At 39.5% G+C, this 23598-nt stretch overlaps 1 protein-coding gene across 3 annotated transcripts in view; it reads left to right on the top strand.

The window, feature by feature from the left end:
* The window catches only part of DRC7 (dynein regulatory complex subunit 7), a 31926-nt gene extending 16008 nt beyond the window's left edge, over positions 1 to 15918 (top strand). For 2 of the 3 annotated variants that reach the window (XM_074285862.1, XM_074285863.1), the window contains 9 exons: positions 1055 to 1183; positions 2480 to 2608; positions 5697 to 5917; positions 6991 to 7206; positions 7842 to 7952; positions 9334 to 9444; positions 11488 to 11682; positions 15289 to 15428; positions 15721 to 15918. In XM_074285862.1, the coding sequence (XP_074141963.1) occupies positions 1055 to 1183; positions 2480 to 2608; positions 5697 to 5917; positions 6991 to 7206; positions 7842 to 7952; positions 9334 to 9444; positions 11488 to 11682; positions 15289 to 15428; positions 15721 to 15814 (1346 nt within the window). In that variant the 3' untranslated portion in view covers positions 15815 to 15918. The remainder of the gene's footprint in view (positions 1 to 1054; positions 1184 to 2479; positions 2609 to 5696; positions 5918 to 6990; positions 7207 to 7841; positions 7953 to 9333; positions 9445 to 11487; positions 11683 to 15288; positions 15429 to 15720) is intronic. The other variant, XM_074285864.1, reaches the window with a different exon arrangement.
* Positions 15919 to 23598: the final 7680 nt, after the last annotated feature.

The following is a 23598-nucleotide window of genomic DNA, read 5'->3' on the forward strand; positions in this document are numbered from 1 at the left end:
GGAACCTTCCTAGAGAAATCCAATCAACCAATCAACAAATGTTAATGAAGTGCTTTTCTAATGGGCCTGGAACTGTGATAAGCACTGGGGAGGCAAAGAGTGCCAAAAACATGGTCCCTATCTTCGAGGAGCTTACTAAAAAATAAAAAGTCCATATACAGGTATTGTTGAATGATAAAATAAAATTAAAAATAAGTAAATAAAATAAAAACCAGATAACCCTTAGGAATTCAGAAGGGTCTCCTGCAAAAATTATTCTTGACTAAGACTTATAGGAAATCAGGGATTCTAAGAAAGAAATGAAGCAGAAGTGCATTTCAAGCAAAGCTAGTGAAAAGGGCAGGGAAATAGGAGATGAGGGATTTTGTTTAAAAAATAGCAAATAGATGTAAAGAGCATGAAGGGAAATAAAGTATGAGTATCCTAAAGAGAGGCAGGAAGGGGTCGGATTTGAAAAAAAAAACATTAAATGCCGAGCAGGGGCTTTATATTTGATCCTAGAAATAATATTTCCCACAGTTTATTGAGTAGGGGGAGGGGCATGAGATGGCCAACTAACTGTCCAGGGAGCTTAAAATTGGGGATACCAAAATCTCAGTGTTGGGATTTATTTCACTTGACAACAGTTAAATAGAGATCCAATTATGGAAAAGTATTGGGGAGAAAAGTTAGGAGAAGGAGATACTAGGCATTCTTGCTGCCATCAATAATATAATGAATATAAGTCATTTGACTGAATTCACTGCATTTCCTATATTAGCAAAAGGATACAGAAGTCTAAAAGGTAGCCGGTGACTATTAAATCAAGTAAATAGAGACTCTGAATTTTAAGATAAAAGTGATAGCACATCCTATGCGTTCTTAGTTGGCTGAATTAGATGGTGTCATCAAATACCTTTCTTGATCTTTTTTGTTTGTTTGTTTGTTTTAACATGTGGGTCCTTTCTCAGTTTCTTAACTCCTAAAATCTCATTGTCTCAGGGAGCTTGACTCTGGTTAAAGAGAGGCATGGGGCTGACAAACTTCCCACTAAGATACTTTCTACTCTCCTCAGATTTTGAGACCCGCTCTCCTCAAGGGAAGAAGGTGATCCAGTATAAGCAGGCCAAACTGGAGAAGTGGACTCCATATCTGAATAGCAATGGCCTGGTGTGTCGCCTCACCATCTATGAGGATGTGGACTGTAAGGAGGGGAGATGGGGGGGGGGCAGGGAGGAGAGGGGAACTTCTTTCAAATCAAAGGGGAAATCCCATCGGCAAAGGGAAAAGCAAGGTCAAGGATAATGAGATAGATAGGCTGCCTAAGCCTCTGGAAGGCCTGTGGATGCTGGAAATGCTAGGATGCGGTCTAAAAAACAAGCAAGGAAGCAATTCCACGAGCATTTATTAAGTACTTACTATGTGCCAAACACTGTGCTAAGCCCTGGGGATACAAATAAAAGCAAGGAAATCATCCCTGCTCTCAGAGGAAATTATGGGGGAAGAAAACTTAAGTAGATAGGTAAGTAGATAGATGAGAAACATATACATAGATGGATGATAGATAGTAGATAGAAGAATAGATAGATGATAGATAGTAGATATATGGATATAGATGACAGATAGTGGATAGTTGATAGATAAATGGTATGTAGGAGATAGATGAATATAGATAGAATAAGTAGATAGGTAGATAGATGATAGACACATACATAGATGGATGATAGATAGTAGATAGATGAATAGACAGACAGTGGATAGTTGATAGATAAATAGATGATAAATAAATGGTAAATAGTAGATAGGTGAACATAGAAGATAGTTGGTAAGCAGACAGATAGACAAAAAGATAATACAAGTGATGTTGAAGAATAATGATGAGATTTTACAATTGATCATCTATGTTGGTTAACTGAGAGGGATTCTAAGATGGAGGTAACTGGAAGGATTTTGATACTCTCAAGAGTAATAGGGAAGTTTGAAAGAAGAACAGTTTGGGAAGCGGGAGAGTAAGTTCTATTTTGGACAAATTATGTGCTTCTACAATCCCCATTCTGAGAAGTACAAAATGTAGTTTGTGAGTAGGACAGGGTCTTAGAAGAGAGTCTAGGACTGGATATACAGATCTTCAAGTCGTTTATATAGAGATGATAATTAAATCAATGGGAGCTGATCAGATGAGAAAAATAGAAAGCAGGGAGAGAAAAGAGAAGCAGACCTAGGTTAGAATCTTGGGATTAAGAAGGAGCAGTCAAAAAACTAAGAGGAGAGGATTGGATCTAGAATCAAGAGACCTAAGTTTGAATCCCATCTTTGACATTCACTAGCTTTCTGATCCAAACTAGTATTTTTACCTCTCAAAATCTTGATAACTTTAACTATAAAATGGAAATAATAATAACAATAATAATACCTACTTCTTAAAATTATTATAAGAATCAAATAATATATGTGCCACTTCTAAATCATATGTCACCTATCTATTATCCTCTCTGGTCAGGTCTTAAGCCCGTGGAAGTGAGAGAATGGTACAAGAACAGGGAAGACACGTTAGAGATGAGACAGATGGATAAGATCTCGAATTGGACCACTGAATACTTCAAGCCTGGGCATTTCCTGGCCCTGAGAGGTACAAAGCTCTTCTTAACCATATCAAAAGCCTTAGAAGCTCAAGGTCTTTAAAGTCCTCAAAGGTCATCCCATTTCTTTAAAATGCCCCTAACTAAGGATCCAAGAGCAAAGTTAGCAGATCGGAAAAATGAAAGAAGCACAGATAAAAAAAAAAAAAAGATGAAATATTTATAAGATTTTTAGGATGGAAGGAACCTTAGTTATCATCCATTCCAATTCTTATATTATTATGAATGGGTAAACTGAGGCTTACAGAGATGTCCAGTCATACAAATATTAACTGGCACAGCTAAGATTCAAATCCAGGTCTCCCAACCCCAAATTTTGTGCCTTTGCTGCTCATCATTTTGCTGATCAAAGAACACTTCCCCCCCACTCTCCATCCCCCCCAACATCTCAAGTACTTGGCCAATGTCCACCAAGAACATATCCTAAGATTTGGACCCAGAGTAGGGTGGGGCAAATATAAACATTATGGAGCTAAGCCACATTAACAAGCATTCATTAAGCAATCACTATGTGGGAGGCACAGTGCTAAGTGCTGAGAATACAAATACAAGCAGAAATACTGTCCCTGCTCTCTGAGAATTTACATTCTGATGGGGGAAGACATTACATGAGGATGAACTGAATGGGGAAGAAAGTGGAAGGTGTCTGGCTGGTAAAAAAAAAAAAAAGTGCAGAAAGCCAGTAGTGAAGCATGGAGGAAGGAAGAGGGCTCACTCACTCAGGGATGAGTTTTTATGGATTCAAGTGATGAGCAAAGGAGGTGGAAACCTAGAATCATGGAATCTCAGAGAGACCAAGTACTTCTGGGGTCATTTAATGCAAACTTCACCCCATTCAGGAATCCCTTCTAGAATATCCTGGTGGGAGAGATGAACAGAAACATCAGCCCTTTGTCTGAATACTTGCAGTGACAGAGAGCTCATTGTTTGTTTTGTTTTGTTTGAAGTGGCCCATTCCATTGTTAAACTGTCTTCATTATTAGAAATTCTTCTTTATATCTGCCTCTTGGTATCTTCTACACATTGGTGCTACATCTGCTCTTTAGGGATAGCCAGACAAAAATCTAATGTAATCCCTCTTCCGAATGGCATTCTTCAGGTAAAAGAAGATAGCAAAAAGAGCCTCCTCTAAGATTTCTCTTCTACAACTAACCATCCCAAAGCATAGTGCAGTGGAAAAAGCTTAGGGTTTAGATTTCAATAACCTGCTTACCAAACCCACCTCTGCTTCCTTGACCAACCTTCATGAATTTGTGCAATTCTATTCTTTTCTCTAGATCTCACTTTCTTCATTCATTGAAGTAGATGCTCACTTTGGTCTTTTCCAACTCTAAAATCCCATGTTCACGACAAGTCTTTTTAGTTTTTTTTAGTTCCTTACATGACAAGGAATCCTTTCTTATCATTCTAGTGGGTTTCCTTTAAATATGATCCAGATTGTTAATATCCTTCCTAAAATTCATTTTCCAGAATTGTAAATGGTATTCTAAATGTAGTTAAACCAAGACAGAAGAGATGTGCATCCAGATGTTCTCCATTAGTTTGTTCTAGTTGTTGGGTTATTTCAGTCATGTCTGACTCTTCATGATCCTATTTTAGGGTTTTCTTGACAAGGATACTGGAGAGGTTTACCATTTCCTTCTCCAGCTCATTTTTTTTTAACAAATGGGGAAATTGAGACAAACAGGATTAAACGTTCTTGCCTAGGGTCATAGCCAGTAAGTGCATGAAGCCAGATTTGAACTCATAAAGATGAGTTTTTCTGATTCCAAGTCCAATATTCTGGCTACTGTACCATCTAGCTCCCTACTCATCATTAATAGATATACTCTATTATATATCATAAACATTAACTATAGCACAAAATAAGATTTTGCTGCAACTTGCTATCTCATTAACTCTTTTGGCTCTTGCCACTGCTTATTAATTTTGAACTTTCTTGTCTACTAAAACTCCAAGATCTTTTGTACTTTGAGCAGCTAAGAAAGATTTTGTCTATTCGGTAGTCTTGTCATACATAGCTTCAAAAATCTCTATGATGACCTGAGAAATAGGTGCTCATTTCTCTGACCCACGAGCCAGATCCTGGGACCTTATCCAGTGGGACTCGGGGGATTGTTGTATCCCTGTTACATTACTTTGGTACATTGGCCTCACCCAGAGTTCCCTAGGACAATCTCTAAATATATCCAAGATCTAACTCATGTCTAAGTATCTCCAAATATGGATAACATTTGTAGTCCCCATCTCCCATACAAGCATTAAAGATTGGCATATTAGAGATAGGGCAGCCTATATTTCACTCTATAAAAAATGTATGATATAGAAAGGACAGAGAATCAATACAGAACCAATGCAGAAACACATAAAGCACTCAAATACTCCATTAGACTATTCCACTAGATTCTATCTGAAAGACAAATAGTCTTTGGAGGATGCTAAACAAAAATCTTCTTGTCACTGACTGTAGCTATGAAACTCCAAGCAATGGCAAGATGAGGTTACAAGGTATAACTTTCATGGCCATCAAGACATGGCTCTAGTCATCCACTCTGGGGTGCCATGTTAGCAATCCCCTTCCTTCTCTGTGGAACCTTCTCCCTCTAGAACAGTGGTTTTCAAAGAGAATCCTGGGGGTCTCCAAAACCCTTTCAGAATATTTACAAATACAAAATTAGTTTTATTTCTAATATGATAAATATCTACTTGATACATTACCCACATAAACAAAAACTCTTTGGACAGATCCTCAATAATTTTAATAGTGTAAAGATACTGAGAACAAAAGTTTGAGAACCACTGCTCTGGATAACCAGTACTCAATCTTCTGAACTCAGGATTTCTCCAGTTTGGGATTATCTACAAGACCCTTCCTCAAACAACCCCAGGTGTGCACCAGAACTATTTCCCACAGTCCTATTTTGTGGTATAGAAGTGAAAGGAGTTCACTCAGGTCTCCTTAGGTCCACCTGGCTTATAGCATAAAGTCTCTCAAGTGAAGGTCCTAGGGGAAAGTGAACATCATCTGAGCAAGAAGGCTCTGACATGACTCTCTCATCTCTCCTTTCTGCCTTTTAGTGCACACCTACAAGACCATGATACCTGAAACAGAGCGTACAATGGAATTCTACCATCAAGCCAGAGTGGATGGCCTCGTGAAGAGAACTGAGACCCCCCGATCAATGACCGAATATTATGAGGGGAGGGCAGATTTCCTTACCTACCGACATATTGATTATGGTCCCCGGTCCAAGAAATTTAGCCTCAGCACTGCAGAGACAAACCCTCGGCCCATGTTGGTACGAGCTGTAGGCCTGTAGGCCTGACTTAACCCTGCCTGCCTCAGTTTACCCATCTGTAAAAACAAGCTGAAGAAGAAAATGGCAAGCCATTCTAGTACTTTTACTAAGAAAACCCCAAATGGAGTCATAAAGAGTTAGACATGATTGAAATTGAATAATAGTTAAGCTCACATTAATATAGTCTAAAAATTGTGCTTATGCTCCACTTCCTTTTCTGCTGCTTTACTCCTATCATTACAGAAGCCAAAGAGGACCACATGCTATTTTATATTTTTTCTTTGTTTCATGGTCTACCATAGCTAAGTGACTTGATGTTTTTTTCTTGGATGATCCTTGGAAAATGGGCACATTAGACTATTGTGATGAAGGTGCTTTATAAGGTGCTATAGATATGACAGTGAATGTCATTGTCAATATTATTAATAATAGTAGTAGTAGCTATAATTTATATAGCACCTTAAGGTTTTCAAAATGCTTTAAAATATCTTTTTTATCTTCACAATAGCTCTAGGAACAGGGAGGTAATCATTATTATTATTAAGTGCCAATTAAAATATGATTTCTGGCACTTCACCTTGTCAAGCACTTACATCAACATTTGAAGTGGATAGATTGAAAAGTCTACTGTGATCTGGACAAGGATTAGAATTCTACTACCACCTGCCACAATGATCCAGCCATCTCTCCTTCACTTCTGGTACTTTTGCTGTTGTTCTATTGTGAACAACTCATTGTGACCCCATTTGGAAATTTCTTGGCAAAAATACTGGAGTAATCTGCATTTCCTTTTTTAATTGGTTTCTACCTTGACATTATAAATTTCTTCTCTCCACCTTTGATAAATTAAGAGAAGAAAGAAAAAATGGGGATGAGAAAAAGTCAAGGAAGAATAAAAGAAATGAGACTTTTTAAAATGGCTGATTAAAATTTGACTCCCCTACTAAAGGAACCCCAGTTCTCATCCTCCAAGCATCACTCCAAACCTACTGAAGGGATGCAGAGAAATCAGTGATAATTGCTCTGGCTATGATCCTTTCCATGATTTCCCACACTCCAATTTCTTCCCCTAGAAAATCACAGAGCGATTCAACCGAAACCCTGAAAAGATGGCAGATGATGATGTGGCTGAGCGTATATTTGTGGTCTCGGATGAGCGGATTCAACTTCGGTACCACTGCAGGGATGATTACATCACTGTCTCAACACGGGAATTCTTAAAAAGGAATGAAGTGGACAACAAAGGGAATAAGATCATCATGACTCCAGAAATGTGTATTTCCTATGAGGTAGGGAAACAGGCAGTCTGATAGGCAGGTAGACAGAAGACAGGCAAACAGAAAGACAGTAGACAGGCAGGTGGGCATGTAGGTAAGCAGACCATATTTTCCTTCTCTAGTGATTCTGTCTGTGCTAGCTCTTAAGTATAAACAGAATTCTGATGTTCAGACCTGGTCACTTCATTCTCTCTTTTTTGAGGGAGAAGAGGAGTGGTATGTTCTTTTATTTTTTTCCTACAGAGTCTTTAAAGCCCTTCAAAATCACAACGATGAAATAAAACATTCATAGTTCCTCAATCTCTTGTCCAGCTCCTTTTCCCGAAGAGTTCAAGGACTATACCTTAGATGTCACTCAACTTAATTTTAACCCAGCAAGTGACCTCCATCCACCCTAATGGGCATGCATTTCAGTATCAGAACCTAGTGAGGGAATAAATGATGACAATACAGTGGCATTGCCTCAAATTCATCCCAGGCATGTCCTACTGATGGTGTTACTATTAGTCATCTATGACCTCAGCAGTGAGGATGGGCAAGGGACAGAAAGACATTAGGATGCAGAGAGTCAGTGACTTAGAGCATATCCTAGGAGGATCAGAGCTAGAATCTTGGAATCTCCCTTATTATCTTCACTGGGATTCCAGGTTGAACCTCGGGAACACACCAAGAAGCTGTTATTCCAATATGAGATGATGATGGACTTAAAGAATGAAGAGAGGCTGTCTAAACACCAAGTCTGGGAATCTGAAATGGAGGTAACGGTCTACCTATCTGGGAAGGGGAGACATGTCATGGGGACTCATAGACCCTAAGGTACATATTTAAAGAACCTCAGGATTTTAGAATTAGAATATGTCATTGTTGTTCATCCTTCATTTTTTTGGAAGAGAACCAGTGAGGCAGAGTTGTAGACCCTTGGGGAATGTCTAAGGAACCTTTTGGTTTTGTTGCTAATGGAAGTTCCTCCAAGTTCACAGACTCTGAAATCTCTCCATGGACTTTAGGTTAAGAATTTAATAGAAATTTTAACACAAAGGATAATGTGCTCAAAAGAACCTCTGAGACAGCTTGACAGAGCTGTTTACCATAGAACTTACACCTGGAAGAGAACATAAGGAGCTCTGAAGTCATGTAGTACAACCAACCCATTTATGTTATTGATGAGGAAAGTGAGACCAGAAGAAATTTAATGATTTGCTCAATTTGACCCAGAAAGTAGTGGCAAGGCTAAGATTAGAATCCAGGACTTCTGACTCTCCTTCCAGTGTTTCACCAAGACACCTTATCATCTCTCCAGCTGTCCATCAGGTCTATCCATTTTTCTCTGTTTCTTGGCACATCAACAGCTTGTATCATTCAAAAAGCTAACTTCATGGCCCCACCTACTCAATTCTCTGTCTCTTCTCTAACCAAACCCAGTTCATGTATTTGAACCAACTTTCCCCCTTTTTCCTGCTAAACTGTACTTCTAAATCACACCCCAGTGACCTCTCCTGGGAATTTTTCAGGATTAACTGAAATAGCTAATTATCAAAAAAAATTACTTCACTTACTTTTGAGTTCACTGAACCAACATGGCCCCAGAGAACAGCCCAAGAAACCTACCTGCCTCCTCTCAGCAAAGAGGTAGGGAGATTACTTAGGCAGTTTCCCATACATTGCCAGATATATTTTTGCTGATTTAGTCACTCCCTACCCTACACAGAATAATTGGTACTTTTCATGGAAATCACTAATACGGATGATTCATAAAGAGTTGTTTCCACATAGAATTGCCTGGTGGTACTGTGGGAGAGTTGTCAATGGGTAATAGACTCTCCACAATTTTTTATCTTTCTGCATATACTGGCAGCTGAAGGGTGAGCAGTCTATCTCTCATCTCTACAATGAGAAGCGCTAGAATTAGGGTTAGGGTTATCATGGATGGTGAGTCAGAGCCACAGACCACAGCAACCTTAGCAATGACAAAGAAAGCCACCTCCAATAATATTGAGCTTCCTTTACAACAAAGGGCCCTGAGGGAGGTTGTGACATGGTGCCCAGCTGTGGTTTTCCCTCCATCTCCTAACAAGCCTAGGCAAACAGAGAAGCCATCATAGATCCAAATGTCTCAGCAGGCTTTGTGTTTCCAAAAAGGTCCTAGAGATTCTGAAGGTCCGAGAGGAAGAGGAAGATACTCACAATCTCACCGTCTCCATCTATGACACCAAGAGAAATGAGAAGAGCAAAGAGCAACGTGAAGCTATGGTAAATGGCAAGAGGGTGGCTAGGAAAGCCTTCGCCACCCCCTGTGGAACTGGGAAGTCACCTTCATCGGTCCCTCACTCATTCAAAAGAGTGTTTCAGTCTTTCTTTCCAAATATCCTCAAGATCTATGCATCTAGCCATGGTTATGCCTGAATATCAAACAGTCATACTTCTATGATCAAAAGAAAATCCAGGCTCTAGCTTGTTTTTACAGTTGAAGAAAGGGAGACACAAGGATGTTAAATGACTTTTCACAAAGTAATTAGCATTAGAGACCTAGGACCTCTTGCTATAAAGCCAGTACTCTTTCCACAGTACCACCTGTCCCAAGGTGAAAGCAGATTCTTCTCCGATGATATCTTTGTCCTTCGGGGACATAGGGATCCGGTTTAAGTCAAGACCCAACAGGTCAAGCAGAACAGGGCTTATTAAACTTTTTCTACTCACGATCCCTTTTTACCTAAGAAATGTAGGCATATAAAATTGGTATGTGAATCATTTAGTGATAATAGATCATGATTTCATGACTCCCACATTCAGTTACAAGACCCCACAGGGGGTTGTGAACCACATTTTAAGAAGCTCGGAAAGCAGCTAGGTAGCAAAGTGGTTAGAGCATCACCCCTGAAGTCAGGAGGACCTGAGTTCAAATCTGGCCTCAGATACTTAATGCTTCCTAGATGTGTGACCCTGGGCAAGTCACTTAACCCCAATTGCCTCAGGAAAAAGGAAGGAAGGAAGGAAGGAAGGAAGGAAGGAAGGAAGGAAGGAAGGAAGGAAGGAAGGAAGGAAGGAAGGAATGGAGGGAGGGAAGGAGGGAGGGAGGGAGGAAGGAAGGAAGGAAGGAAGGAAAGGAAGGAAGGAAGGAAGGAAGGAAGGAAGGAAAGGAAGGAAGGAAGGAAGAAAAGGAAGGAAGGAAGGGAAGGAAGGAAGGAAGGAAGGAAAGGAAGGAAGGAAGGAAGGAAAGGAAGGAAGGAAGGGAAGGAAGGAAGGAAGGAAGGAAGGAAGGAAGGAAGGAAAGGAAGGAAGGAAGGAAGGGAAGGAAGGAAGGAAAGAAGAAGGAAGAAAAGAAAAGAAAAAAGAAGCTGGGTACTAGAGGAAATGTTGTCTGTGACTGAAAAAAAACAATTGGGTTGTCAGCCTACATAAACATCCTTAATACTGCTTGGGATGACAGAATATCATTTAATTGACTGAAATCCTATTAAGCTCTTTGCCTTTCTCTATTTTGAGCCCGCCATTGGTGATGTCCATTCAGGTCCTCAGGATAGGGCTGCCCTCACTAGCCCTGAGTTCTGCAAATTCATGAGGGAGGAGTTAGGTTAGATTGTCATGTTCTAAAACAAAATCTTTTGGAACTTTGATTTCCCCCAGATAGGCTAAGTAGCCCTTGGGGTTGGCTAATTAGGACACGTGTACAAGAAATCACTGAGGAACATAGATCCATAGACTTATCTGGTTCTGTCGAACTAAATAGCGACAAAGCCTGCTAAACTGTATATAAGAACTGAATTCTAGTCCCAGCTGTGACCCCAACTCTCTGAGCAATCATGTACAAATCACTTTCATGTGTCTGCTCTTCAGTTTTTCCATCTATAAAACAAGCTTATTAAAAACACAATACAGTACTCAAATAGGAGTCAGAAAACATGGGTTCAAATGTAGCAGTTAATTAACGCTGGCCCTATTCTCCCAGAATACAAAGTGCTGTTTTGGTGACAGTAGACAAGCTACCCAGAGTAACTCTTTTAAGTGAGTGGGGTAGGGGAATGAGCTAGATATAATGCAGTTTTCCATGTAGGAGGTTCCCTGTGTCCTAAATCCTACAGTTCTAAGTCCCTTCTAGTTTCAGCATCTAAGTTTCAGGGCTGCTTTATACTCTGAATCAGTTGAGGAAAGGACAGTTCTTAGTCCTTCGGGCCACAGGAGACCTGGATTCCCATCCCAGCCAAAGAGTGTCCCCCCTTTCCCGAGGCTCGAGTCTTACTGGGTGGAACCCAGCAGCACTGGATGAATGTGTCTCCCCTTCTCTGTCTCCTCCAGGAACGGCAGGCCCAGGAGGAGCACATGCGCCAAGTGGAGGCTGACCTGGATTACTTGGCACCCTTCCTGGTTCAGCTCCCTCCTGGCGAGAAGTTGACTCGATGGCAGGCATTACGCCTGAAAGATGAATGCCTCAACGACTTCAAGCAGAGACTCATTGACAAGGCCAATCTCATCCAGTCCCGCTTTGAGAAGGTGGGTACTGCTTGGCTGGCCTTGGGCTAGTCCTTTCACCTGAGCCTCGGCATCAGGAGGACCTAAGTTTAGAGAGAGATGACCTAAGTTTAGAGAGAGATGGGGGAAATGAAAAACAGAAGGAGGAAGGAGGGAGAGACAGAGAAGGAGGGAGGGAGGAATAAAGGGAGGGAGAAAGGGAGGAAAAGAAGAAGGGAGAAATGGATGGAGGGAGTAAAGGAGGAGGGGAAGGAAGGAGGGGAGGGAGAGAGAGGGGAGGGAGAAAATGGAGGAAAAGAAGAAGGGAGAAAGGGATGGAGGGAGTAAAGGAGGGGAAGGAAGGGGAAGGAGAGAGAGGGGAGGGAGAAAGGGTTTAGAAAGGGAGAAAGGGAGGGGGATAGAAAGGAGAGAAGGGGAGAGAAGGAAGGAGGGAGAGAAAGAGGGAAGGCAAGAGGGAGAGAGGGAAGGATGGAGAGAGGGAGGGAGAAAGAGATGGGGAGAAAGGGAAGGAAGGAGGGAAGGGAAAGAGAGAGGGAGGGAGGGAGAGACTGAGACAGAAAAACAGAGAACAGAGACAGAAATAGAGACAGAAAGAGAAAGGGAAAGAGAGGAGAGGAAGAGAAAGAGGGAGGGAAAGAAGGAGAGACGCTATCCTGAAGGAACTCATAGTATAAGAAAAAGTATAATAGAGAGGCTAGAAGAAAAAGAAGTAGATGTAGATATCCAGAAAGTTCTGCAGAGATAAGGTTTTTTAATCCAAGGGCACTGTATGACACAAGATAGAGAGCATTGAGCCTGAAGTCAAAAGCCTGTGATCAAATTCCACTTTCTTCACACTGGACAAGTCCTTTCAAACCTCAGTTTACTCATCAATAAAAAGTGGGGGGGGGGGGAGGTAGAGGACTTTTGGAGTCATCCCTTAGGGCTCTCCAGCTATGCCTTATCATCCTAGTGAGTGGTGGTCAGAACAATTCTTGTGAATGAGATTATCAAGGGATATAGTGTGGACAGAAGAGAAAATGAGTACATATATACCCTTGGGGAATATTCTTATTGTGAAAAGGAAGAGGAGCCAGGTAAGGAAGAAGAGAAGGAACAATTAGTTCTGTAGTGAAATTCAGCCATCTTGGGATCAGGAGCAGGGAAATGGCAGGGTATGAGCGGAGGGCGACCCAAAAGGAGACTTTGCAGATCAAAAATGTCAGCATGTCAGCAAAGGATTCTGGGGTAACAACAGATCCTCCTAGAGAGGAAGAGTGCAAACAATGATTTCAAGGCTGGCTAGGGAAGGCAGCAAAGCCAGAATGAGGGATCTGCGGTTGGAGAGCAAAATGTCAAAGTTCCGAGTCTTGGAGGTTCCAGCCTTCTAAGGATCGGCAGGTTCTGAGGCATGCTTGTGGTACTGGTGTGTAACTGAAGTAGGATGTGGAAGGATGGAGTTAGGATTGGAGAAGTTGCGGGACCATCTAGGCAGGTAACTGGAAAGGTTGTGAATATGAATGCTGGGGGGGGGGGGAAGAAGAGAAATTTAAAAAAATAAAAATATATTTAAAACTTTTAAAATTATATGAATGCTGGAATCCCCAAGGAGAAAGGCAAGGGATTCACCAGTTAGGTGAATAATCTTTTTACCCAAATTCAGTTTCATGAAACAAGCTGACTTTGGAAGAAAGAAATCCATGAGTTTGGCTTTTATTAGCTGTGTAGTTTAAACAGTGAAGTTTGTTCTTGTAGGCATTTCCTCCATTTGAATGAACCAAAATAAGGACAAGTTGTTGATAGTAGATTGGAATCCAACACTATTGATGCCGGGGGGAGAGGGGAGGGAACAAGAATGGAGGCAGTCCTAAAGAACTCTTTCATTCCTTATCCATAACCCTTAACCCCTCTCTCTTTCCCCTCTCTTTTTTTTTGTATGTGTGTGTATCTGTCTATCTCTGTCTCTTTCTCTGTGTGTGATTGTCTCTCTGTATCTGTCTGTGTGTGTCTCCCATCTCTCTTTTTGTATCTCTGTCTCTGTCTCTCTGTTTCTGTATGTGTGTGTTTGTGTCTCTCTGTCTCTGTTTCTGTGTCTCTTTTTCTCTATGTGTATATGTGTGTTTGTCTCTCGGTATCTCTGTCTCTTTCTGTGTGTGTGTTCTCTCTCTCTCTCTCTCTCTCTCTCTCTCTCTCTCTCTCTGTATGTGTGTGTGGGTGTCTCTGTGTCTCTCTTTCTCTCTCTGTCCCTATCTCTTCTCTCTGTCTCTCTTTCTGTCTCTGTCTCTCTGTCTCTGTCTCTCTCTCTCTCTCTCTCTCTCTCTCTCTCTCTCTCTCTCTCTCTCTCTCTCTTTCTCTTTCTCTCTCTCTCTCTGCCTCTGTGTGTCTCTCTCTTTCTCTCTCTCTGCCTGTGTGTCTCTCTGTCTCTCTCTGTGTGTCTCTCTCTCTCTTTCTCTTTCTCTCTGTCCCTGTCTCTTCTCTCTGTCTGTCTCTCTTTCTCTCTGTCTGTCTGTCTGTCTCTCTCTCTCTGCCTCTGTGTGTCTCTCTGTGTCTCTCTCTGTGTGTCTCTCTTTCTCTCTGTCTCTGTCTCTGTCTCTTCTCTCTGTCTCTGTCTCTGTCTCTCTCTCTCTGTCTCTCTCTCTCTCTCTCTCTCTCTCTCTCTCTCTCTCTCTCTCTCTGTATGTGTGTGTGGGTGTCTCTGTGTCTCTCTTTCTCTCTCTGTCCCTATCTCTTCTCTCTGTCTCTCTTTCTGTCTCTCTCTCTCTCTCTCTCTCTCTCTCTCTCTCTCTCTGCCTCTCTCTCTCTGCCTCTGTGTGTCTCTCTCTCTCTTTCTCTCTCTCTGCCTGTGTGTCTCTCTGTCTCTCTCTGTGTGTCTCTCTCTCTCTTTCTCTTTCTCTCTGTCCCTGTCTCTTCTCTCTGTCTGTCTCTCTTTCTCTCTGTCTGTCTGTCTCTCTCTCTCTGCCTCTGTGTGTCTCTCTGTCTCTCTCTGTGTGTCTCTCTTTCTCTCTGTCTCTTCTCTCTCTCTCTCTCTCTCTCTCTCTCTCTCTCTCTCTCTCTCTCTCTCTCTCTCTCTCTCTCTCTGTCTTTCCCTCTCCCTCTGTCTTTCCCTCTCCCTCTCCCTCTCTCTCTCTGTTTCTCTCTGTGTCTCTGTCTCTGTTTCTCTCTGTGTATATATGTTTGTTTCTCTGTCTCTGTGTCTCCCTCTCTGTCTCTTTCCCTCTTTGTGTACGTGTATTTATCTCTCTGTTTCTCCATATCTTTCTGTGTCTCTGTCTCTGTCTTTGTGTGTGTGTCTCTCTGTGTCTCTCTCTGTGTGTCTTTCTCTCTGTCTCTGTCTCTGTCTCTTCTGTCTCTCTCTCTCTCTTTCTCTCTCTCTCTCTCTCTCTCTCTCTCTCTCTCTCTCTCTCTCTCTCTCTCTCTCTGTCTTTCCCTCTCCCTTTCCCTCTCTCTCTCTGTTTCTCTCTGTGTCTCTGTCTCTGTTTCTCTCTGTGTATATATGTTTGTTTCTCTGTCTCTGTGTCTCCCTCTCTGTCTCTTTCCCTCTTTGTGTACGTGTATTTATCTCTCTGTTTCTCCATATCTTTCTGTGTCTCTGTCTCTGTCTCTGCCTGTTTGTCTGTCTCTCTGTCTGACCCTCTCCCCCACCCACAGGAGACTCAGGAGCTTCAGAAGAAGCAACAATGGTATCAAGAAAACCAGGTAACCATGACAATAGAGGATGAAGATGCTTACCTCACATACTGTTCTCAAGCCATGTTCCGGATCCGTATTCTGGAGCAGCGACTAAACAGGTGAGGATTTACTGGCTCATGATCCTCTGGCGACAGCCATGATCTACCCTGGGTTCCATACATGTCCCTGGGGTTCACAGTTCTCCTCTGCAGCTCTCAGTTTGCCCAAATGTTAAATCAGATACCTGCACAATTTTTAATGTGCTTTCTAGTTCTGTTAATCTAGTCTTCTGCAAATGAATTGGGATGTTGGGCTTTTGCTTTCCATAATGGTCTCTTGTCCCAACACCTTCCATTTCTAATTTCTGGATAAAGGACTAATCAATCCCTCAACCCTTTTTTCTCTTTTCAGACACAAGGAACTCGCCCCACATAAGTATCTGGCCCTGGAGGAAAAGTTGTACAGGGATCCGCGCCTAATCGAGTATCTGAAAGTGTTTGTCTAACATTCCTTGTGCTTGCCTCTCCTTCAGAGAAGGGGACACCCCGCCCCCTACCCCAGCCTGCCCCACCTCTTAGCTACTTGCTCAATAAATAGTTCTCCAGCCTACTCTTCAGCGTCATAATCATGTCACAGAACATACAATGGTACCATTGATCTGTTGTCTGTGTCCATCAGGGATCTTGTCCATGCTAATGATTTGGGGGGAAATTTTAAGAAGTGATTTTTTTTTACATGAAATTTTATTGTGATTTCTTTCAGTTTCCCTAGAAATAAATTTTTTCTTAATAAGCTTTTTGATCCTCAAGCCCCAGAGTTACCTTGAAAACTATTGGATAAATTTCCAAATTTCCAGCTATTTTTCTAGCTTTGATGAGAACAGACTAAGACCATGTCTTAATTATTTTTGCTTCTCCCAGTATCCACCATGATGCCTAGAATATAGCACATGTTTGATAAACATTGTTGAATGAATGAGTAAATCAATCAATCAATCAATCAAGATTCATTATGTGCCACATACTGTGGATACAGACATGGAGCTCACAGACTAATGGAGGAGACAAAAAGTAAACAACTAAATACACACAGGCTACAGATAAGATAAATAGGAAACAGCTAATAGTAGGAAGATGGGAAAGTCTTCCTGTGAAAGATGGACCTTTAGTTGGGACTTATGGAAGCCAGGGAGGTCAATAGGTAGAAATGAGGGAGAGGAGTCCAGCCTTGGATAGACATCCAGAGAAAATATCCATCTTATTGATGGAATGGCCAGGAGACTCAGTATGGGTATAAGGTGTAAGAAGACTGGAAAGGTTATGAAGGACTTTGAATGCCAAATAGAAGATTTTCTATTTGATCTTGGAGGCAATAGGGAGCCACTGGAGTTTATTTAGGGGTAGAAGGGAGGGAAGAGAATGATCTGGTCTGACCGACATTTTAGGAAAATCATTTGAGTGGCTGAATGGAGGATGAACTGGAGTGAGGAGAGCCTTGAGGGAGGCAAACCCACCAGCAGCTATCACAGTAGTCCAGGTGTGAGGTGATGAGAATCAGCACTCGGCGGCATGGCAGTGTCAGCAGAAAGAAGGGGGCATATGTGGGAGATGTTACAAAGGTGAAATCAAGACTCTTTGGCAACATACTGGATAGAGGAGGAGGAGGAGGAGAATCCAGGATGTCCTCTATGGTCTTAGGAAAGGTGGAGAGAATGTCTACAGAGGAAAATAATCAGTTCTGTTTTAAACATGTTGAATTTAAGCTGTCTACTGAACATTCAGTTTGAGATGCCTGAAGGTAATTAGAAGCCAGCAGTGAGGTTGGGGCAGAAAAGGTAGATTTGGAAAACATCGGCATTGCTATTCAGTTATTCAGTCTTTCAATTTTGATCAATTATGGCCTCTCTGCTATCAGTGGTTGGAGCACAGGCTTGTATTGCTGTGTGTTGAATGGTTTGCCCTGGATGGGAACATATGTTTTGTTGCATTTATTTGTTAAATATTTCCCAATTTCATTTTAATGTGATTTAGGAATGTTGTGGACCACATGTTTGCCACCTCTGCCTTAAACTATACCCTAGGAAGAAGTTAGGAAAGTTCTGGGAAGGATTTTTCCTTTATCATTTAGGGATAAGAGAGCAGAATTCTTCCCTTGACTGCAACAACTACCACTTTTACAAGGGATAGGGAGCAGGGGAGGGGGGGGGGTCTGTGTCTTTATCTACAATAATTTAGAGGCCTTTAGCATTTGGAGGACCTATTAGGGAAATTCTCCACCCAAGCTTCTCATCATCAAATAACTTAATTTCAGGGACACAATTGAGAAATTTAGCTTTTCTCCTTTATTTTAGATTTCAGTTAAAGTCTTTTTTTCCCTCCCCCATCTTCAATGTGTTTCCTGAAAAGTCAGACTTTGAATTTGAGTTCATATTTGAATTTAATTATGAATATGTTATATCACTATATTTATTCAAGATCTTCCAGCTACTTCAGTTCTTAGAATGCAAATGACTCAAAAGTATTCATCCCCCCTCCTTTTTTTTAATTAGACCTAGACTTCCTGGTTTATTGTGATAGCCTTATTGAGCTCCAGCTGAAAAACATTGCCCGCTGTCTTGGAAACCACAAATTATTCATTCTTGATGAGTAACCCGCTTGGGGAGTCCCAAATATATACAGGGTCTAACTGATTCTGCTTACTTGCTTTTTGAACTGAGCCTATTTATCCTCACGAGGGATGAGTTCAGACCTCTCATTGGAATTCCCTTACAGTGATAAAGAAATTTGGGATTCCCTCTGTTGTTTCTAGGATTCAGATGAATTTTATGGTTTTAAACTTGGTCTGTGGGTTTGAGTCAGTGCAGGAACACTGAGACAGCAGAAGAGGAAGAGGATAATTCCCCATACTTCCCCTGAACCTAATATAAGTTTGTTGTAGTGCTTGGTACCTGTAGTTCAAATGTTGTTATACAAGTGTTATGAGAGTTGGTTTATCACCTTCGAGTGAAGATGTGATTTCCAAGTCAGCCCAAGATTATAAATAAATTAAAACACTTGGAAGTCTACTCAGGAATCATATGACCATAATTTTATAATTATATAAATATAAATTATATAAATAAAGACAACATCTAAAACAATGGGAGAAATAATTTCTATGGGCAGGCTGAGCCAACATAAAAAAATGACAATTTTAAATAAATTAATTTACTTATTCAGTGTCAAACCAATCAAACTACCAAAATTATTTCATATATTTAAAAACAATAACTTTTTTCTGGAAAAACAAAAAACATCTAGAAAATTAATTGGGGAGAAAAGTGAAGGAACAGTCTAAGATTTCAAACAATATTACAAAGCATTAATTGTGAAAACAATCCGGTATTTGCTAAGAATTTGAGTGGTTGCACTGGATTAAGTACACAATACACAGTAGTAAATGACCATAGTATCTTGTGTTTGATAAACCTTTGGGGACAAGAATTCACTCTTTGACAAAAATTGCTGGGAAAATGGAAAGCAATTTAGCAAAAACTAGGTATCAACTGATGTTTCGCACCATATACCAAGATAAAGTGAAAACGAGTGCATGATTTAGAAGTAAAAGCATGATATAAGTAAATTAGGCAAGCATGGAAAATTTTACCTGTCAAATCTATGGATAAGAAAAGAATTTATAACTAAACAAAAGATAAGAGAGCACTGAATAATTTTGATTAAATTAAAGGCTTTACACAAACATAACCAATGCAGGAAACTGGAAGGGAATAGTTTTACAGTAAGTTTCTTTGATAAAGTTCTCACTTCTCAAATACATAGAGAACTGAGTCAAATTTATAAATACATACACACACACACACATGTCATTTCTGAATTGATAAATGATCAAAGGATAAAAACAGTTTTCAGAAATCAAAGCTGCCTATAATTATATAGGAAAATGCTCTAAATCACTAGAGAAATGCAAATTAAAACAACTCTGAAGTATGACCTCACACCATATTGCTTAACATGATGGAAAAGGGAAGTGACAAATGTTGGAGAGGATGTGGAAAAACTGGGACACTAATGCATTGTTGGGGGAGTTGTAAATTGGTCCATCCATTCTTGAAAACAATTTGGAACTATATCCAAAGGGCTATAAAACTCTGCACACCTTTTGACCCAACAATCCCACTGCTAAGTATATCCCAAAGAGATCAAAGGGGGAAAAAGAAACTAAAAGTACAAAAATATTTGTGGTATCTTTTTTATGATGGCAAAGAACTGAAAATTGAGGTGATAATCAATTGATTAACTGAACTAGTTGCAATGTATGATTGTGATGGAATCCTATTGTGCTATAAAAAATGATGAATAGGATGTTTTTAGAAAAAAACTTGGGAGGACTGATGAGGAATGAGGAGTGAACTATAATCTGATATGAAATTATGTAGAGTGAAGTAAAAATACACACTACAAATATTTTTATACAATGATAAATTGAGCAACTTGGTTTGCAATGTTCTAACACAGTTTCAAAGGACTTATTGTGGAAGATGTTCTCCACCTCCAAGGAGAGAACTGATACTTTAAATGCAGATTGAAGCATAATTTTTTTAACTTTTTTTTTCAACATTGCCAGTATAAAAATGAATGTTAAATGATTTTACATATATAATGAATATCACATTTCTTGCTGTTTCAATGGGTGAGAGAGGGTGGAAGGGAGAAAGATTTCAGAACTCATTTTTTTAAAAATGAATTTTTTTTTAAAGGCATTGAAAGACAAAAAAAGTTTTTTACTTGATCTTAGAAATAATAGGGAACCTCTACCTACAAAAACAAAGTAAGAAACTTTATGAACATAATTACAAAACACTTTTCCACATAAATAAACTATTGGGAAAATATAAATTACTCATGAGTAAGCTGAACTAATATAATAAAAAAAATGACAATTCTACCTAAATTAATCTACTTATTTAGTTCCAAGAAATTACTTTGTAGAGCTAGGAAAAAATAGTTCATTTGGAAGAACACAAGTTCAAGAATTTCAAGGGAATAAATGAAAAGATACAAATAAAGGTGGCCTACCTGTACCAGACCTAAAACTATATTATAAAGCAGTGATTGTCAAGAACATTTGATATTGAGGCAGCTAGGTGATACAGTGGATAGAGCCCCAGACCTGCAGTCAGGAGGACCTGAGTTCAAATCTGGCCTCAGACACTTAACACTTCTTAGCTGTATGACTCTGGGCAAGTCACTTAATCCCAATTGCCTCATCAAAAATAAATAAATAAATAAAAAACAAAAACAAAAAACATTTGGTACTAGCTAAGAAATAGAATAGTTGATCAGTGAAATAGGTTAGGTAAACAGTCAATGACTATAGTAATCTAGTGTTTGATAAACCCCAAAACCCCAGCTTCTAGAATAAGAACTTGCTTTTTGACAAAAAATTTCTAGGAAAATTGGAAAATAGTATGGTAGACACTAGGCATTGACCAACATCTAACACCCTCTAACAAGATAAGGCAGAAATGGGTTCATGATTTAGATATAGTGATACTATAATAAGCAAATTAGAACAAAGGATAATCTACCTCTCACATCTGTGAAGAAGGAAAAAAAATTGTGGCCAAAGAAGTAGAGTACATTTTGAAATTCAAAATGGGTAATTTTGATTATATGAAATTAAAATTTTTTTGTGCAAATAAAACCAATGCAGGTAGGATTAGAAGGGAAGCAGAAAACTGGAGAATTTTTTTTTTAACATCCAAGGGTTCTGATAAAAGCCTCATATCAAAAATATGTAGAGAATTGACTCAAATTTATAAAAATACAAGCCATTCTCTAATTGATAAATGATCAAAAGAATATGAGCAGATAATTTTCAGATGAAGAAATTAAGATCATTTCTAGCCATATGAAAAACTAATCTAAATCATTATTGATCAGAGAAATGCAAATTAAGACAGCTCTAAGGTACCATTACACACCTTTCAGATTGACTAAGATAACAAGAAAAGATAATGATAAATGTTGGAGGGGATGTGGGAAAACTAGGACTCTGATACATTGTTGGTGGAGTTGTGAACTGATCTAACTATTCTGGAGAACAATACTGAACTGTGCCCAAAAGACTATCAAAATGTACATACCCTTTGATCCAGCAGGGCCTGTATCTCAAGAAGATCATAAAAAAAGGGAAAAGAACCCACATGTGCAAAAATGTTTGTAGTGGCAAGGAATGGAAATTGAGTGAAAGCCTATCAATAGGTAAATGGCTGAATAAATTATGTTATGTGAATATAAAGGAATATTATTGTTCTATAAGAAATGACCAGCAAGATGTTTTCAGAAAAGCCTGGAAAGACTTACATGAACTGATGCTGAGTGAAGCGAACAGAACCCAGAACTATATACAATAACACGAGATTATGTGATGATCAGCTGCGATGGATTTGGCTTTTCTCAATGATGATCCAATAGACTTGAAATGGAAAATGCCATCTACATCTAGAAAGAGAACTATGGACACTCAATAAGGATCGAAGCATAGTATTTTTGCCTTCTTTTGGTTTGGTTGGTTTTTTCATTCTTATGGGTTTTTTTCCCTGCTTTTGGTCTGATTTTTCTGAAACAACATAACAAATATGGATTATATTTAAGAGAATTGTACCTATTTAATCTATAACAGATTACTTGCTATCTTGGGGAGGGGAGAAATAAAGGCAGAAAGGAAAAAAAAATTTAGAACACAAAAATCTTACAAAAAAGACTGTTGAAAACTAACTTTTTCATATATTTGGAAAAATAAATTATTGAAATTTGTTTAAAAGAAATAATAGGGAATCATGGGAGTTAATTAAGCAAACCAATAACATGATCAGATCTGTACTTTAGGGTTGGGCAATCATACAGAATATGGATCAAAGACTTGAGACTGAGATGATTAGGAGACTTTTTTTAGTTATGTAGGCCAGAGCTTATGAAAGCCTGAAATGTCTTATAAGATAAATTTGAATTTGAATTTGTCTAAAATACCTACCAGCTGTATAATTCTGGGTATTACTTGACCTCTCTCAGGCTGTTTCTTCTGTAAAATAGATTTAAGAAAGCATCTACCTCACAGGGTTGTTGTGGGGATTAAAATTAACTAAAATAACATATCTAAAGTGGCTTTGCAAACTTTAAAGCACTCTCAATGTTATCTATAGCTTTATATTTTCAATATCCCCCTATATACCTACTGGCTTTTCCCCCACTGCCTGCAGGTCTTACCTGTCCTATCCATAAACAACTGGAGTCTATACTCCCTCTTTTGCCTCCCCAATAATCTTCCTAGAAAGAGTAATCTGTATTTGCTGCCTCTGATTTCTTAAACTTTCTCCATCTTTGACTTTCAATATGGCTTCCAAGTCTGTCACTCTATTGAAATTACTCATCTCAAAATATATGAATGACGTCAGATCAAATGCAATTGCGTTTTCTCAGTTTCCACCCTCCTTTGACTTCCCTGTGGCCTTTGATCAACTTCTCTTCATCCTGGATGTGCTCTCCTCCTTTGGTTTCCATGACAGTCACTTCTCCAAATACTTGTCTCCCTACTTTCTCTTCTTCACCTTTGATAGCTCATTATCCATCTCCTTCCTGAGGGCTATCCACATTTCTTATCTATTCCTATGGCATCCATTAGCTTTTCTACACAGAACATTTTTTAACCTCTCTCCAATTCCAATTCCAGTCTTCTACAGGAAATCTCTGATCATATTACTTCCCTACTTAAACAGCAAGCATGGTTCCCTCTTATTCTTTTTTTTTAATTTTCAAAAGTATTTTATTTTTCCAATTTTCTTCTGGGAAGTCAAACAATAAACATTTATAAGTACCTATTACATATGAGTCTCTGTGTTAAATCCTGAGTCCTGGCAAAAACTCAAACTGAATCTATCTGAAGATAGATTTAGAACTCGAAGAGGCTGTAAAAACCACTAAGTCTTTCATTTTATAGATGAGGAAGCTGAGGCTGAGAGAGATTAAATGATTGACTGATCCAGAATCACACAGCTTTTAAGTGTCTGCGATAGGACTGAACTAAGGGCTTCCTAACTCCAAGCCTCTTAATTATGCCATCGTTTTTCTATCTTCTGCTACTAAACCTCCTTCCAGCAAAATTCCCACCTGTTAAGACTGCCTTTCTCTCAATCATAGAAGTCCATCTCCTATATCTGATAACCTCCCATGTCGAACTGATTGACTTCCACAAGAATTCTGACAACCATTGGTTTCAATGCCTTTTATC

The sequence above is a fragment of the Sminthopsis crassicaudata genome, chromosome 2 (genome assembly GCF_048593235.1).
Source record: "Sminthopsis crassicaudata isolate SCR6 chromosome 2, ASM4859323v1, whole genome shotgun sequence".
NCBI lineage: Eukaryota > Metazoa > Chordata > Mammalia > Dasyuromorphia > Dasyuridae > Sminthopsis > Sminthopsis crassicaudata.